Raw genomic sequence first — 16,439 nt, 5'->3', positions numbered from 1 at the left:
TGCTGCTCTGGGCATGAATTGGTGTGGTGCAATGAAAGAAATGCTGCATAGTTGATATCTTTTCTTCTTTTGCATGAACAAGGCAACGCAGAGCGAGTGATATGGGGGCTGAAAGAAGGGGGCTGACCTGCTGGGCAATGCAGGCCACAGCTGCCCTGGAAAACAAGTGTTCCCGGAGCCCTCTGGGGAGTGGGATCGACCACTCAGACTCTGCTGTCTACAGACAGTCACTTCTTCCAAGAACGTTGGACAACAATGGCCTGACCCAGAGGCTTAGACTGATTTTCAGACTTGAAAGATGCTCTTACTGCCAAGGTGTCTTTGTACCACACATAAGGCATGATTATGATTCTGACAAATGAAAATGTCTCAGATTTAACTCTCTGAAATACTGCTTTGGACTTCAGTGCACCACGGCTCCTTTTGTTTGGGAGGATAAAGCATGTCCTCAATTCACTGTGTGTCCTTAAAAGAACACAGCATTTGTGAAGCACTCAGACACCTAAGAGCCACAGAAAAATAATAATTCTGACTTTAGAGCAAGAGCTACATAGTGGATAGTGACTAGGGTATGGGTAGAATGATGCATTCAAAGGGAAAGTTGCAATGCAGTCCTTAATACACTGATGGAAAGATGCTGAGGGCCGTATAGAATGAGATCAGACAGTGTCATGATGTTTTGCAATCACATTTGCAATTGGCCAGTCTCGAGTTTCATGGATAACCTTAATTGTTTGGGATTTTTTCAAATTTTGAGTACTTAATTTTGTAGCTCTAAGACCATTTTTTCTTTGATAGTATTTTCCACGTGTGCAAGTGTTTAATACAGAAAAGAATAATAACCTGAGATACTTAAGAAATTACCTTCCTCTACAAATTATTTTGATGGAAAATAAATCAACAAGGCTATTTTCACACTTTAGCTATGCTTTTGATAGTGCAAGATATCTTCTTTGATAGTAAAAATCTGTTTTACTTACTAATTTACTTAATTTACTGATTGAATCTACTTGTCTTTAATTCAGCTATGTAAGGTGGACAGCATCATACACCCTGATTGTCAGGGCATCTGGTATATTTGTGTAGGAATTTTTATTTACTAATATCTAAAGAAACAAATTAGTTATAAGGAAATATCTATCAAATTTCATGTCAAAACCCTTGAGAAACTATTTTTGTTGATCTTGCACAGAGATTCCTAGACAGCTAAATACTCTGGGCTAAAATTTCACTTCACAAGATAGTCAGTAAAATCTTTATGAAATCATGGTCATATTTTGTCTCCTAACAGAATGTCTGGAGGAAATTATTCTTTTAAATATATATTTTTTTAAGAAGCTGAGAACAAGCAGAGCACATTTGGCAAGTTCTAAACATCAGCAGGCTGACAGCTTTTCCAGGCTGCATATTTTCAGGTAAATATGAAGTTAGCATGGAGCAGGGTGGAGCTATGGGGAACCAGGAAAACTAGACAAACTGAATAACAGCATCACTGCTAAAAAAACCAGGGAGCCCACAATTAAATATTTTAACCTTATGGACAACAAATACTCGTCAGGACAAGACTACAAAGCAGTCTCAGGGACAGGTGTTCTTTTTACTCTCCCTCCATCCATTTCTTCCACCATACCCTTTTTGAGAATACTTGCTACACTGACAGCATTATCATTGCCAATCCCACTGCAAACTAGTAAAATGGGGAATGCTTTTTAATGCCTTCTTATGGCTTTCTCAGTTGATTCAGTTGGTTCGAATATTGTGTTCATTTTAAACACCTTAAATTTTAGAGCAAGCATGACATTTGTTGAAGAATCTGTTTTTAAACTATATCATATTGAGAGATCTGGAAATAAATAACATTGAGAAATAATTTTGATTAACTTTTAGATGATTAGAACAGTTTTCATATTGTACTTCAACCACTATTTTAGGAGTTTTGTCAGGAAAACGCTGCACTATGAATAATTCTTTCAGTATTTCTGTGGATGCTGACTACTAAGGCAACTGAAACGAAAGAAGCTCTTCAGAGGAAATCTGTGCAAGATTTCCCAGTCAATGAAACTTCTATGAAAGATGAAAACAAGAAACCACCACTAACGAGGCTGTGGCACCCACTGCCAGGCAGATCTAGCTTTGTCCCTCACCTACAGGGATGCTGGAAAGTACAGCTTGCAACCTCTTTTTGAGGGTCACTGCTGGTAATGCTGGGAGACTTGCTTCTCAGCTTTCTGTAGCATTGCTCCACGGTGCTGGTCTCCACAGGGATGTGGGAGAAATTTAACCCCATGATATGATTTTTTTTATTAAATGTTTGGGGGTTTTTCTCCTGCAGTTTAACAGTTGGAGGGCCAAAAGGGCCCTCCAACTGTGGAGGGCCCTTTTGGTGGGCTGTGCTTTGCTTTGAAGTGTGCTCTGCTCCTGGTTACAATCATCAGTCAGATAGAGAGCAACACACTCATTTACTGCTGGATAACAACTCTGCCTAATCATCTATGAGACTGTAAGAGGTTTTCTTGGTGTCTACCTAATCAGCAGCTCTGCCTTTTATTGGGATACCTGTTCACTTCAAAACTCAATTTATTACTATTAAAGAAATTACCAACTCTTTCAAATATCCTCTGATTGCTACCCTAGGATACTCACTGATAGGGGTTCTTAGAAAACTTAAAACCCTCTAAGTACTTGAGCCTTCATGGAAAGTTTCTATAGTCAACATCAAGAATCTTTGGAATCCCAGTTCTTTACACAAATCATCATGTAATTCACTTGATTTTTAAAAAACCCAACATCATTAATATTTTGGAATTGCAGTGCTGTTAGGAAAAAATCCCCACAGAACTTGATATGTTTCTCTTGCTGATTTTAAAGATCCACCCACTCTACTTGAAAATAAAATATTTGGTTTCCTAAATGTCAGTAAGGAGAACCGGGGCATCAGCCTTCATTGCCAATGTTCACTTGACAGTTGTATGTCTGTGTATCAGAAGAACATGCTGTGGTTCTACCCCAGTCCTGTGTCAGATTTCACCTAGTAAATTGAAAAAAAACCCTTAACAACAAAAAACCACCATAACCCAAACCAACCAAGCATCACCCCCTCCCTCCTCCATGAACAATCAAACCAACCAAACCAAAAACACCCAAACCAAAACAACACCCTGAAATAAAAAGAACCCAAACCCTAGCTGGATTGCAGCAAAACAAGTGTTCAGTTGGTTTCGTGGCAGGGGATAAGCAAGGTATATTAACTCTGGTATTTCTAAAGCCCAAGACTTTGGTTTTAGTCTAGGATGTCATCATCTGGGAACAAGAATCTGCATTCACATCACACACATGCTGCAGTCCAGGGCCCAGGACACAGCTTCAGCCTGCTCCACACTGCCCTGGGTAGGGCACAGAGCCTGGCAGCCACAGCACTGTCCCCTGCCCACAGACCAGCCCCACACCCTCTCGTGCATCTAAGGCATCAGTAGGGCATAGGGTCCTTTCTCAGTTTCTTAGAATGTCTGTGTTTCTGAAGCTGTGCAAGGGAGACAAATGGTTGGGGATTAAGAACGTCCTACATCAGTAACCCTCCCCACCCCTCACTCCAGCCCACCCCAGCAAAGAGAACCAACGCCCCATACCTGGAGATGTTTCGATGCCTAAATTATTAATAAAATAAGCATGATAATGAATGATCTATGTTAAGCATTTTCTTACCCTTTATTTTTTCATTATGATCAGAAGAGGAATATGATTAACAGCAGTTTAAACTTTAGCAGTACAATTTCAGTATTAAATATAAAACTACACTGCAAGTTGATGTGTTTTAAAAATGGTTATGTATACTCTAGCCTTAAATTTATGTATCAAATACAAGTAACTCAATTGTTTCTTGCCTTGACAATTAACATATCTAACAGGTTTCAACAAGCCAGACATCCATCTTTTCCATTAAAAAAAATAAGCAAGCACACCAACTCTTTTTCATCATAGCAAGAGGGGTAAAGACTCAACACTTTCCTGAGTGTTGTGCAAATAACAGGTTCAAGAAAGTCAATTAAATAAATGTAATGATAAACCTAAAGCTAAGCTGGAGGACCTTTTGATTAACTTCATATTTCATATATTATTTGCATCAGTTGAGAGCAACATGAGTTACAGAACTTCCATGAAAACAAGCCACTTACAAGCAGGTGTTTAAGCTTGATCAGTTTATTAAAAGGATTATATGACACGGTTGCCTGCAATAGCAGGGGACTGGATCTGATGACCCAGGAAGTTCTTTCCAGTCCCATGTTTCTAAGCCATGCACCAAGTGTATCCAGCCCACACTTTCACATTTGGAAAAAGCCAAAGCCACACACACACACTCACAGGAAAAAAAAGTTAAAAAAAAAAATTAAAAAAGACCTTGATGACACCATTTCATTTTTCTAGTTATTCACTATGCAGAAGGGAACAGAGCTTAAGTCCTGTACAGAGGATACATTTACTCGAGGTTGATGTGGTACTGAAGTCAGTTAATAATTAGATACCTCCAGGCAGATTCAGTTACAGGGCATACCAACACTGCACACTGCCAGACAATTTCTAATCAAGCCAAGAACCTCTTGCAGGATGAGGTCTCTGCTAGCAAGCACAGAGCACACTGAGTAAGCTAAAAGCAGCTGTTCTTAGGTGAACTACCCTACCAACCATGAGTGAATGACAGATAGATGGTAAGAAGCATTTACCTACTAGACAAGATCTCGGCACACCCAGGCAGAAGTAATTAGTTCAGAGCTGCAACCATGCTTCCTACCTTGCCTGTCTCTTGAGTACGTTCTCTTTAAAAGCTGGTCTACAGAATCAGTGCAGCCACTCTCAAGCACTACTAAAGTAGTAGTTTGCAGCTGCTATGCAAGACTCGACTTTCAAATGGTAGTCAGACATTCCCATCAGTGAGGCCAGTTTGCTTGGACAGCATTCACAGCCACAGTATTTAAGCCTTTGCAACAAATAGATACCTAAGCAATTGCCTACATTCAGCCCATCTAACTTTTAGGCACTTGGTTAAGGTGTCTGGGTCTGGTCACCCAGAACTCCCCCCACCCCCCAGGGGAAAAAATAAAAATTACTGAAGGCAGGCAGTCTCAGTTGCCTTCTGGAGGTGTCTCTTGACCCCCCACTGAGCAAATCAACTTCTTAACACATGCACCTCAGTTAGACAGGATGAATGGAGACTCGTATCTCTTCCTAGAGATGGTATCAATACTCTCCCAAACCAAATGCAATCAAACGATTACCGTTTTCAACCCATTACATTTGGAAACAAAAACTTAGTCAGTAATTATGCTGTAGTCCCTCCCTCCCAAGCATAAAAGCCTTCCACATGGAGGCTCTGCTTAAAAAAAGAAAAAAAAAAAAAAGAAAAAAGAGAAGAAGCATTCTTCTTTCAGACAAAGAAGAGTGCACACGGCTGCTTTGCCACTCATTCATGGGGAAGCTGAAGGATCAGAGAACACTTATTCAGAGAACTGGAATGACTAAGCACTGCTAGTGCATGCAAAGCAGAAGTAACAAGATCGTTTTTAAATTAACCCTAGTCCTCTTCTCCACCCCACAAAATTCATGCAAGTGTTTGAAAAGTCAAGACATAACAGCCCCAGTTTCCAAAAAGGCTTAATTTGGTTTTTTTAATATATATTGTAAAATGTCCTTTTGATTTCTGTCTGCGGGCAGATAAATGCATTTTTGGCATGTTTGAGAACCACAGATATCTATGAAGTCCATGCTGTTTAAATTCTCCCACTAGTTTTATAACCTGTCAAAAAACATAAGCAATCTATACATGTTTCCCCAGTATCGACATGCATGCTCAGAGCTCTCCACTGTAGTGAAATGAGGTGTTACTTCTGTGCTGATAGTTGACGAGTCAGCATTACACGACTTTGAGACCAACTAAATTAACATTGTCGTAATATGAAAGGCAAGCACAAGTTCATTTATTTATAGCAAAGGTCTTGGGTTACAGGAGGTCAGTTCTTGCCATCTTGAAAAGATAGGGGATAACTTATTGCATACATGTGCATTATAATTTAGCAGCAAGTCATTCATAGAAACACTTCCTTCCTACTGCTTTTTTGGTTTATTATCTCAATTATATATATATATTTTAACTTTACAAAGCATTTAACACCACCTTTAAGTTAATGGTCTTTTATTGGAAAAAAAAGACTAGCATTTACAACTTGGAATGGACATAAACTGTAATATCTTGAACAGCAATGTTGATAGTTGTGCTGAAGTCCACAGGCTACTCCGCCAGCTCCAAGTCATGGTACAGAAGGTTTTAAAAATATGAGAGTCCAAAGATGCTCCCTTGGTGAAGGTTTCTTTTAAAAATTTTGTGAACGGTAACAGCCTGACACCCGTTTCACTATAGTGCAATGCAGACAATGTTAAACCAGTATTTTAACACAGACATGCCATCCATAGTTAAGATCATCCTATTTTTGGAGCACACTGCTACGTACAGGAGAACCATTCAACCTTTAGGGCATTTTCTTTAAGTTTTGCATCCTTCAACCATTTTGCTGCATACCATCCTGAGGTATAAACCAATTTTAAAGTAAACCAGCTATGACAATTTATACTACAAATTGAACTAGAATCCACTATTGAACAAGAGAGTGGATCCTTTAGGTTTTTTTTTCCTTTTAATACACATGTCTGACTGTGCTCAATTGTCAAGCTGCATGCATGAAAAACTGGCCAGCCCAAACAGTGTAATAGTCATTAGCAAATGGAACTTTTGAGTTCACTAAGTGCTTCCTTTTTTTTTTTTATTTTCAAGGTAGTACAATTATTTATATTGTAAAACTGATGTTTAACTTTATCTTTTAGGGACAGGACCACCAACCATTACATGCAGTTTGTGGACAGAAGGTAATTTGACATTCAGTTTTGCTATACAGAAACAGAATGAATAAATGAACATTTTTTTTTGCAAGAGGTAAGTAAAAGATTCAATTTGATTCTTCTAGAGGAAAAAAGGTGTAAAGGAGGTCTCTTCACTTTGCAGTCATCATCTGTACGAATTCTGAAAAGATAAAAAGTCACCGATTTACTGTCTCCAGCGTACTTCAAATGAAAAGAGTCTAAAACACAGTTGGCAAAAAAAAAAGCACCTTTCACTGCAGCTAAGCTTTTGTCCACAGAAGGGGACAAGTAAATAACTAGTGTCTCAAGTATTAAAAACTAATGCCCTATGCAACAGGCTTTCCTCAGTCTGAGTAATGGTTTTGAGTCAAGACAAGCATTTTTTTACCTTCATAGTTGACTTGCCCATCCCCATCAATGTCTGCTTCTCTGATCATTTCATCTACTTCTTCATCTGTTAGCTTTTCTCCTAAGTTTGTCATAACATGGCGTAGTTCTGCTGCACTGATATAGCCGTTGCCATCCTATGAGAAAAGAGTTGCACAAGACCATGAACAACAACCCTGACACTGACTAACATGGAAACTACAGCTAGGTTTCCAGTAACTGCTTCTGAAGCAGCCTTACAGCACCTGGGACAGATGTACAGACCTGGCACACTGTACACACTGCAGAATGTATCAGTCCCACCGCCTTCTGAGGCATGCATGACACCATATCCTTCCATACAATTATTGTGCTGTAATAACAGCTGCATGCCTGGCTTGTAGTTGTGATAAGGTATTTTTAATGCTTTTAAAAAGCTTTCAAAAATAAACACAAACAAAACCAAAAAAGTTTTTGTTTAGTCTCTGCTGCCTAAGCAAGGCCAAAAAGAGACCCACTTCCCCACCAGCAAGAATGAAGTTAACTTTCTCTTCTGGGTTAACATTACCTCTATAACCAGACTGCAGCTGACTATGTTTGGCTTCTTGGATAAGATGATAAAGAACAGATCAAAGAAAGCATTGAAATTCTACTCATAAGGAGTTTTAAGAAGTTTTATGGCAAAATTAAAAAGAGAAGAGAAATAGACACTTGTAAGCCAATATCCCCATTTGCAACATCCAAACCTCAAGCTCACTCTGAGCCACTTCAGAAATTCCATACACTGGAAGAATACACTGCCTTAGAGTAGGATATGGCCATCACCAGTAGATAACCCACCTCAGTGGCTTTATACACTAATCTTGTCTGCAGAAATACTCCCGTATTTTCAGCACAGTACTAGAGAATGACATTTTTTTTTCTATAAAAAGTAGTAGTAAAGTCTTCTTCCACACATGCATGTGCATGAGCTTTACAGCTGCACCAGCCACCTACTCCACACAATTCTTGTATAACATCTGTCATGTTCAAACAACCCAAAGAGGGAAACCTCTGTTCTAGAAAACTGATATATGCCCAGGTATTTTTAAGCAAGGTCAAGGGGATTGAGCTCTTGAGGTTGCTTTCATGAAAACTTCACATTTTGAAAAGAAAACATGCAATACTTCATGTCCCTCCAAATACTGATGACATCATCTTGGCTTCAAAAACTTCCATAGGGTAGCATAAAACCATGTGCATCCATGCAAATGTTTCCCCATTCCCCCCAAAGTCAAAAGGCAGAGAAAAATCCCCTTCCTCTACCCACACATCTCAAATAAACTCCACCCCAGCCCCCATTTCCACCAAGCATTAAGGTCTGCTAATCTCTGTTTCTAAGGAAAGGCCAGAAAGTTTTCCTCACAGATGAGCCTAAAGCTTAGACCTTGCTGTATAAATCAAGTAGAATCAGGCTGCAACAGCTCTGGTTCTATATTCAGAAGAATCTCTGTTATGTTTCCAACTCCTCTGTTTCTACTAGAGGATTTTTTCTCCTTCTAGACAAGAAGAGAGAAAAGACTAAGGAAAATACAGACATCATTATTGCTTTAGAAGAGTAGCTGTACTTTTAGTAATACCTTGTCAAAGACTCGGAATGCCTCACGGATTTCTTCCTCGCTGTCTGTGTCCTTCATTTTTCTGGCCATCATGGTTAAAAATTCAGGGAAGTCGATAGTCCCATTGCCTTAATAAAAAAAAAAACTTGCAAAAATTAAACTTCCAAGCTTTTCTTCACAAAAAAACAAATATTTGGCATTTGACTTATCCAGGGACAAGACTGCCAGACACTCTATTAATTGTCCTTATAGACAAACTGGTTCCTCTCTCTAAATTGCTACCACTGCCTTTTTGCTATTATAACACGCAGCAGCCGCTCTGTTCCTGCACAAAATCAACTGCTGCCTTCTTTCAAGGACAAGCCACACGATTTGCCACCGAAGCCAGAAGTAAAATGCCAGTTTGACGCATCAAGGTTAACCAACAACAAGACTTATTTTTACTTCAAATAACTCCCACAAAATCAACCTTTTAATTTTTTTATAATCTCTCAATTGTTGTGTCTTCCAGGAAGAACACATATTAAGCTGCCATTGCAATCCAAGGTCATCAAATATTTGGGAGCATCACTCTAAACTGAACTGTAAATATTTTTTTCTTTCTAAAAATCAACTACCTTATCAACCATAGATGCACACAACAAAAGCAACAAACCATTCTAACAGGCAACAAGGACCTGCAAATTCCAGTGACACAAGAAAAGCTGACATTATTTGTTATTACTGATAAGCTTAGCTGTAGGTGTTCTTTAAACACCTACAGGTATTTTATTGCAAAACTGAAAATCCCTGCTGACATCCAGGCCTCACCCCTGAGATTAAGCTCTTCATTCAAAGCAAAGATTTAAATTTCAGGCTGCTTAAAGCTAGCAAAAAAGTGGTGCGGTGAAGAAACTAGATTTGTATAGTCGGGATTCAGCTCTATATGCCAAAAAGGCAATTAAGCAGTTCACAAAACCACATTAAAGAGTTCACTGTGCAATTAAGATCTACCCATTGATTTAAAGAAGCATACAAATTCACTGTGCAACTAATGAAGTTAAAAGAAAATCCTTGCATCCTAGGGATTCAGGCCATGGCCAGCTTTATATACCAGTAAAATATGAACACAGGTCCACACTCAGTTTTGAAAACAACCTCAATGAACATGCAGAAGAATAGCAAAGCATTCTGCTGTAACCCAAATTTAAACAGTTGGGCAGGCACACTTATCTGAAGTCCTCAGTCTCCTTCTGTTTTAAGTCCACCAGAGCAGCATTTGGTCTGCAGCCTAAAGAAGCCACTATACACAAACTCGACATACCACTGCAGACACTGAAGCTTTTCAGTTTCAGCAAAACCTAGCAGTTGAAGTTAACTTACACTTTTATAAAGAAAGTAGTTTACTTAATATGGCCTGATAATCCAGTAATTTATACTCTTGCCAATATACTTTCACTCTTCTTTTACAAAATGGTTAGAGAAAAAGCACTATCACAACCAAGATACAAGACTAGAGGTTTGACATCCTTGAGCATGGGAAATATTATTCCTTTTTAAAACTGTTAGCCTATGTGGAGTTCAGAAACACAACATATGTTTCAATATGAGCTCTCTGGTGTTCCTTTACAATAATTCTGTTAGCCTTGATATGGGGAGGGCTTTCTGCCTTTACCTCCAATAGCCCCTTTCTATCTATTAGGGATTTAATTCATTAGATAGACTATACACTCTTCCTGTTGTGCTAAACTTCCATTGAAAACACATTTTTTGCCTTAGCCAAGACCGCCGACACTGGTAAAGCTATGGGCTGATAAAACACATACAGAAAAGCTGGATGGAAAGACAGGTTAATGGCAGGTCAGGGCAAGTCAGATAGCAATAGGAAGCCTCTGACCCATAAAATATTAAAGACAAATAGCATAACTTTGCCCATTGCCTGCTTTTAGCCTCATGAATACTGCCAGCATCTTTGACATCCTTCTGAGTTTAGAGTCTATCCAGCATTTTGAACCTGCTGTAAAAGCTCTATGTCACAGTCTTGTCAATGCAGTTTAAGCCCAGGTGAGGAGGTCATACACATTAAAGATGATCACAGCACCTTCCCAACACTTACCATCAGCATCTACCTCGTTGATCATATCCTGCAATTCTGCTTCTGTTGGATTTTGACCCAGTGACCTCATGACAGTTCCCAGTTCTTTTGTTGTGATAGTACCATCACCATCTTTGTCAAATAGGGAAAAGGCTTCCTTGAATTCTAGAGGCAGAAACAGTCCCAGTGTTTAGAGACATGACCAGCGTGAGAAAACCAGAGACTAAAAATGCACTCTACTGACAAAGCCTGGCACAATTCTAAGAAACATTTTCTCTTTTTATCTAACTGTCCCTGTATTGAGAGAATTAACACTCTCAAATACCAATAAAAAATTACTTACAATACCAACACAACTTTCACAGTAAATTCAAACTTATTTCATGTGGCTATTTATCTGCATTTACAACTCTGTAATTCATTTCCATGCATCTGCATCTTGCCTGAGGCACAGTAGCTCCACAAAGAGCGGCTGTCTGAAATAAGGGAAAGGAGCCACTGGGTTCCCTTAACAATTAACAGACTTAGAAGAACAAAAGTATTGTCATTTACCACTTATTTTCAAGTCAGCAGACAATAACAATTAGTGTCAGCCATAAATGGGGGACTGGTCTCCAGAAGGTCCAATAATGCTCCTTCTCCTGACCAGCCTGAATTACAGGCAGTTTATTAAAAGATTTATTTAAAAGACACTGGCTTGTAACAATGTGCAATAAACCAATCTAAGGTTTATTTGTTGTCATTTCATTTGTAGTTGGTCTTCACTCTTTAATAGAGTACCTAGGTCTCCTTTGACTCTAAGTAGTTCATTTGAGTCTAGCAATTATTTCTGTTTGCCAGAAATCTAGGAGAACTTGGCTCAAGTCTGAACATCTAAAAAAAAATATCATTATCTGTAGTCCAAGGAATAAGAAATCTAAATTAAGAGGCAATGAACCAGTAATCTTCCAGAATATTTTTGTCTGGGTTTTTTTTTTTTTTTAGTTTGGGATCTTTTTTAAGTGAGTGCTTTTCAAAAGTGGTAGTACAGATTTAAAACTGTCAAAGATGTTTTTTTCCACTATGCTTGAGATAATATATTTTCTTTTAGTCACAAGAGCTAGCAAAAAAAAAAAAAATTATCATCAAAACACTTACCAGCAATCTGTTCTTCAGTCAGCTGATCAGCCTACACGAAGAATAGAACATTTTAGAATACTGTTTACTGCTAGCTCTGTCAAGCCATGAGGCACTTCCTTTCAATTTCAGAAGTGATTTATCATTACTTTCATGAAGTCACTTTCAAACCCTGGAATTCTGTCCCTACAAGGAGACTGCACTCACCTACACCACAGCTGTTTCCAAAAGCATAGAGGCTAACTTGGTTTGAAACCGCATATGAAGAATCGAACGCCATCCTGCAACTTGGTGAATCAGATTTGGTCCAGTGAAGGACACAGGGCAGGCTCCTTGCAATTGGTCAGAGAGGCACAAACTCCCCAGTGCTCTGTGTCTGGGGTTTCACAGCACATGCCATTCCCAGCAGGGCAGCGTGGGGGTACCGCACACGTGTGGGCTGACGCGTCGCCCACCGCTCCAGCCCTGCCCTCCCCACCTCACCGCAGCAGCCTCCAGCCCTCTGCCAGCCCCACAGGAGGGGCTCTGCTGCAACATTACCAATTACATCTCAGTGTTATAGAGATTTTTTTGCCACCTCTGACAAAGAAAATCAGTTTTCATGCATCATAGTATTTTTCCATTCAGCCAAGCAGTTTAAGGTGTTTCACCCTGACATGCAGGCTGTTTTATATATAAATTTAAATGGCAAGATTTAAAATGCCTGCTTATGACCTTCTGTACATCAAGGGGCACTGCTGCATACAAAGATATACAGCTCAGTGGGTGATCAAAAGGGCTTTCTAGAGCTTAACTGTGGTAGCCACATCCTTCCAGAAGCCTCTCCCTATGTATGGATAGAGCATCACAAAAAGCTCCAGTTTGGACTCAAAGGAGCTAACCAGTTCTCTATGGAAAAATATGCCTTTTCCTAGTAAAGAAAAAAAAAAGGGAGAGACTTTTACATGCTTAATCACAGATATGGAAGAATATGAGCTAGTAACTGCTTTTAAACACATTTTACTGGACTGTTTTTACAAATAGAACAGAGAATTTTGTAGGTCAGAGAAGGTAGGCAAACCCTTCTTGTCCTAAAATATTAAGTATAAAAACCATCTAACTACAGCAAAGAGCAACAAATACAATGGAGAATTAATCAGTTATGCAATGTTAGGCTCTTGTATATGGGAAAAGGATAGGGTTGAAAATCTTCTCTATATGTTAAGGGAAATACACAGATCTCATCTGTAATTAGGGGGCTTCTTTTAAGGTCTGGATGTAATGATTAAACAATTCCCCGCATGCAGGAAGGAGAAAAGGCTAGAAATGCAAACTGCTAAAGACAGTCTTCTTTAATAACTGCAAAAAAGCTTGTGCTTAAAATCTGGCTCGACTTCCTGCACTCTTTGTGATTTTCCAGAAAATGCGAGGTTTCACTTAAAGATTATCTAAGGAATTTACATAACAGACTCACTGCCCTGCAGAACAGGAAACAGAGCCACACCTTGGCAAAAAACCTCCAGCCCACAGCACCAGTTCATTGCCCCATTAATCAGAGCTCGCTGAACGTTTCTAAAATCATATTTCAAGTGAAAAAAAAAAATTCCACAAAAAAAAAAAAATTTTCACCAAAAAAAACCCCAAAACCTTCGCACACTCGATGATGCCCGAGGACACAACCCAACCCTACACTGCCAAGGGGCTCACCTTCCCGAGCAACAGGCACAGCCACTAACTATACCCTTACCGCAGCTACAGGACAAAGGTACCCAGCCAGGGCTGGAGCCATCACCCCACCCAGCCAAGTCATCAAATCCTGTCCTGGTGATGTCAGACTTCTCCTACGGGAAGGGGAGATGCAGAGACAGGGTCGAGGAACACCCACATTGCCAAAAAGCGACTAGAGCTCAGTCTGCAACTGTTTCTCCGCTCCCTCAGGAAGCGAAAAACAGCCGGGAAAATCCCAGCCCTTCCTCTTGCTCTCTTTTGCGATCACCCGGCAGATGATGGGATGCGTTCCGGCGGGCATCGCCCGGCCGGCGGAGCGGGAAGCTCGCAGCCCGCCGACGCAACAGGCGCCCTTCCCGGCCAGCAGCCACCCACTGCTGCAGTGCGTCCCCGTTTCCCCTCCCTCCCTCTCCAGCCGGCAGCCACACCACGTCCTCATCATTCAACCGCGAGGGCGCCCGGGCTCCGCGGCCAGCTTTCCCTCCCCACGGCCTTTCCCCCAGCGGGCGGCTGGGGCAGGAGCTCTTCCCTCGCAGCCCCTGGGGAAAGGGAAGGCTGCGCCCCTCCCGCCCCGAGCCCCCCATGCAGGAGCTGGGCCGCTTCCAAGCGAACAACTCGCACAGCGCCCAGGTCCCCGCGGCCGGGGGGTGCGCGGGGGCCGGGAGGAAGAGGAGGAGACATGATGTAATGCAGACAGCGATGGGCTTCGCCGCCGCTGCTGCGTTTTTTGGGGGGGGGACTGGGGAGGACGGCGGGGGCGCAGTAGCTGCAGCGCGGTGCCCTCCCCCGGCCGCCCCCCCGCTCCCTGCGCAGTGCAGCTGGTGCCGGAGCCGAGCGGGATCCTCGCCCGCAAACCCGCGCCACGCCCCGCAGCGCGCCCTGCCCGGTGCTGGGGCCGTGGCCCCGGGGAGACGCGCCCGGCCCTTTCCGCAGGGGAGGGAAAGCGAGGCGGGGCGGGAGGGCGCGGGGCCGGGGCGCCCACAAGGCAGGCCCGGGGAAAGGGGAAGGAAGCGGCGGAAGAGGAAGGGCCGTAGCTCCACAGCAATCCCGCGCAAGGCAGCGGGGGGTAGGGAGAGGAAGAGTCCGCAGCCACCAACCCGCTCACCCCGCGAAGACCCGGGCGGGAAGGGCCTTCGCGAGGCTCCCCCCACCCCCGCTCCTCCCCAGGGACAGCCCGGCTCCACCAACCCGACTGTCCCCAGCTCTGCAGCGAGCGCACTGCGCACCAGCCCCCGCCCCAGCCCGGGCCCCCCGTGCCGCGCCCGGCCGATCGAGCGAGCGAACGAGCCCCCTACCATGGCGCGGCGGCGGCGGGCCCGGCGGCGGCTGCACGAACTGCGCGACCACGAGCAGCGGCGGCGACTGCTGCCTCCTCCCGGCGCGGCTCACAGAGTGCTGTGGCTGTGAGCCTGCGCCGCCCGCTATATACGTGGGGCTGTATCCCTCCGCCGGAGCGGGGCCCTTTTCCCTCCTCCCGGCGCGGTATGTGCGAGGTGACTGCGGCGGGAGGCCCTGCCCCCTCAGCGGCCCGGCCCCTCCCCTCCCCCGGCGGGGCCGCTCCCGCAGCCCCGCGACCGAGCGCCCCCAGAGGGGTGAGGGCAGCCGGGTCCCGGCAGTGGCTCTCCTCTGCTAGGCGCTGGTGCCGGCGCAGCTCGCGGGGAGCTGCCTCGCCGCCGGGTCCCCGCCGCTCTCCAGGCTGGAACCCCCGGAGCGGGGGCATCTCGGCCAAGTCGGTGCTTTTTTTATTTTCTAGACAGCATCCCCGCCGGCGAGGCGGGCCCGCGCTCCCCCGGGGAGCCCGGAGCGGCACCTGGGAGAGGATGATGGCGCGGGGACGGGGGAGAACGTTAATAAAGGACTTTTTTTTCCATGACAAGGCGTGTATGACAGCGACTGTAAAACTAAAATGTTCAAGAGAGCACAGCTGCTTTTTTATTAATCATAGGGCTTTTGTCAAGCGCCAAAATCCAGACGACGGCGAAATTTAATCCAGAATCGGATGGTCTACAACTGAGGTGTCACTTCAGCCTCTTCAGAAGCCTGCAATTGAGAGGCAGCAAAAGCATGTCCTGATGTCAAAGTGTTTTCTTCATTTCTTCCCTGTCAGCTCTGAGGATTTTGTCCACACTGGTAATGACCCCCCAAAAATATTGTAGTATTCACACTGTACCTCCTTTAACAGGCATGGAAGCACAAACATGGATCCACTTTGAAATCTAGGATTTTGGTTCCATCCATGACAGGTTCCCTTAGATTTTGAGATTTGTTTTAGTTTGAGATATTTTTATTTGAATGTTTAAGTTTGGGCCTCTCTCTGGATTGGGAGGCTTGCAGTATTTCCAGTGTGGTCATAATTCTGATAAATCTGCTTGCAGTATAGCAAATCTTTTGAAATTCATTTGTCTATTCTATGATTTTGAAAAATCGTGCATACTTTCAGTGTTTGGAATAAAGACAAAATCAGTTTGGTTCTGTTTAACAGTTTCAATAGCTCTGTCACTGAAGTTACAATTTATTTGCTTGCCTTTCTGGAACACAGAGATAGGTTGGCAAGCACTACCGTTACCTGTTTGCAATGTAGAGGGATTTCTCAGCAAACAAAAAAGCACATTTAATGTGTCAAGTTTGGTTCCCAAACCATTCTAATATTTGTATAGCAACTACTGTAAGAA

At 42.8% G+C, this 16,439-nt stretch overlaps 1 protein-coding gene across 1 annotated transcript; it reads right to left on the bottom strand.

Annotated features, from left to right (window-relative positions):
• Positions 1-5,947: 5,947 nt before the first annotated feature.
• On the bottom strand, positions 5,948-15,210 carry CALM1 (calmodulin 1). The gene is made up of 6 exons (XM_059850140.1): positions 15,063-15,210; positions 12,082-12,112; positions 10,966-11,109; positions 8,892-8,998; positions 7,295-7,430; positions 5,948-7,066 (listed from the first exon to the last, which is right to left on the bottom strand). The coding sequence occupies exons 1-6, from the start codon at positions 15,063-15,065 to the stop codon at positions 7,038-7,040; spliced, it is 450 nt and encodes a 149-aa protein (XP_059706123.1). The 5' UTR covers positions 15,066-15,210; the 3' UTR covers positions 5,948-7,037.
• Positions 15,211-16,439: the final 1,229 nt, after the last annotated feature.

This window comes from Haemorhous mexicanus, chromosome 6 (genome assembly GCF_027477595.1).
Source record: "Haemorhous mexicanus isolate bHaeMex1 chromosome 6, bHaeMex1.pri, whole genome shotgun sequence".
In the NCBI taxonomy this organism is placed as follows: Eukaryota; Metazoa; Chordata; class Aves; order Passeriformes; family Fringillidae; genus Haemorhous; species Haemorhous mexicanus.
The sequence above is the reverse complement of the archived record's forward strand: the minus strand, read 5'-3'. Positions and strand labels throughout refer to the sequence as shown.

Bases quoted from the DNA above. Each gene is read 5' to 3' on its own strand.
- CALM1 (XM_059850140.1), bottom strand. The intron at 11,110-12,081 runs GTAAGTGTTTTG...TTCTGCCTCTAG, and splicing joins GACTGAAGAACAGATTGCTG to AATTCAAGGAAGCCTTTTCC. The intron at 7,431-8,891 runs GTATTACTAAAA...CTTTTCTCATAG, and splicing joins CATTCCGAGTCTTTGACAAG to GATGGCAACGGCTATATCAG.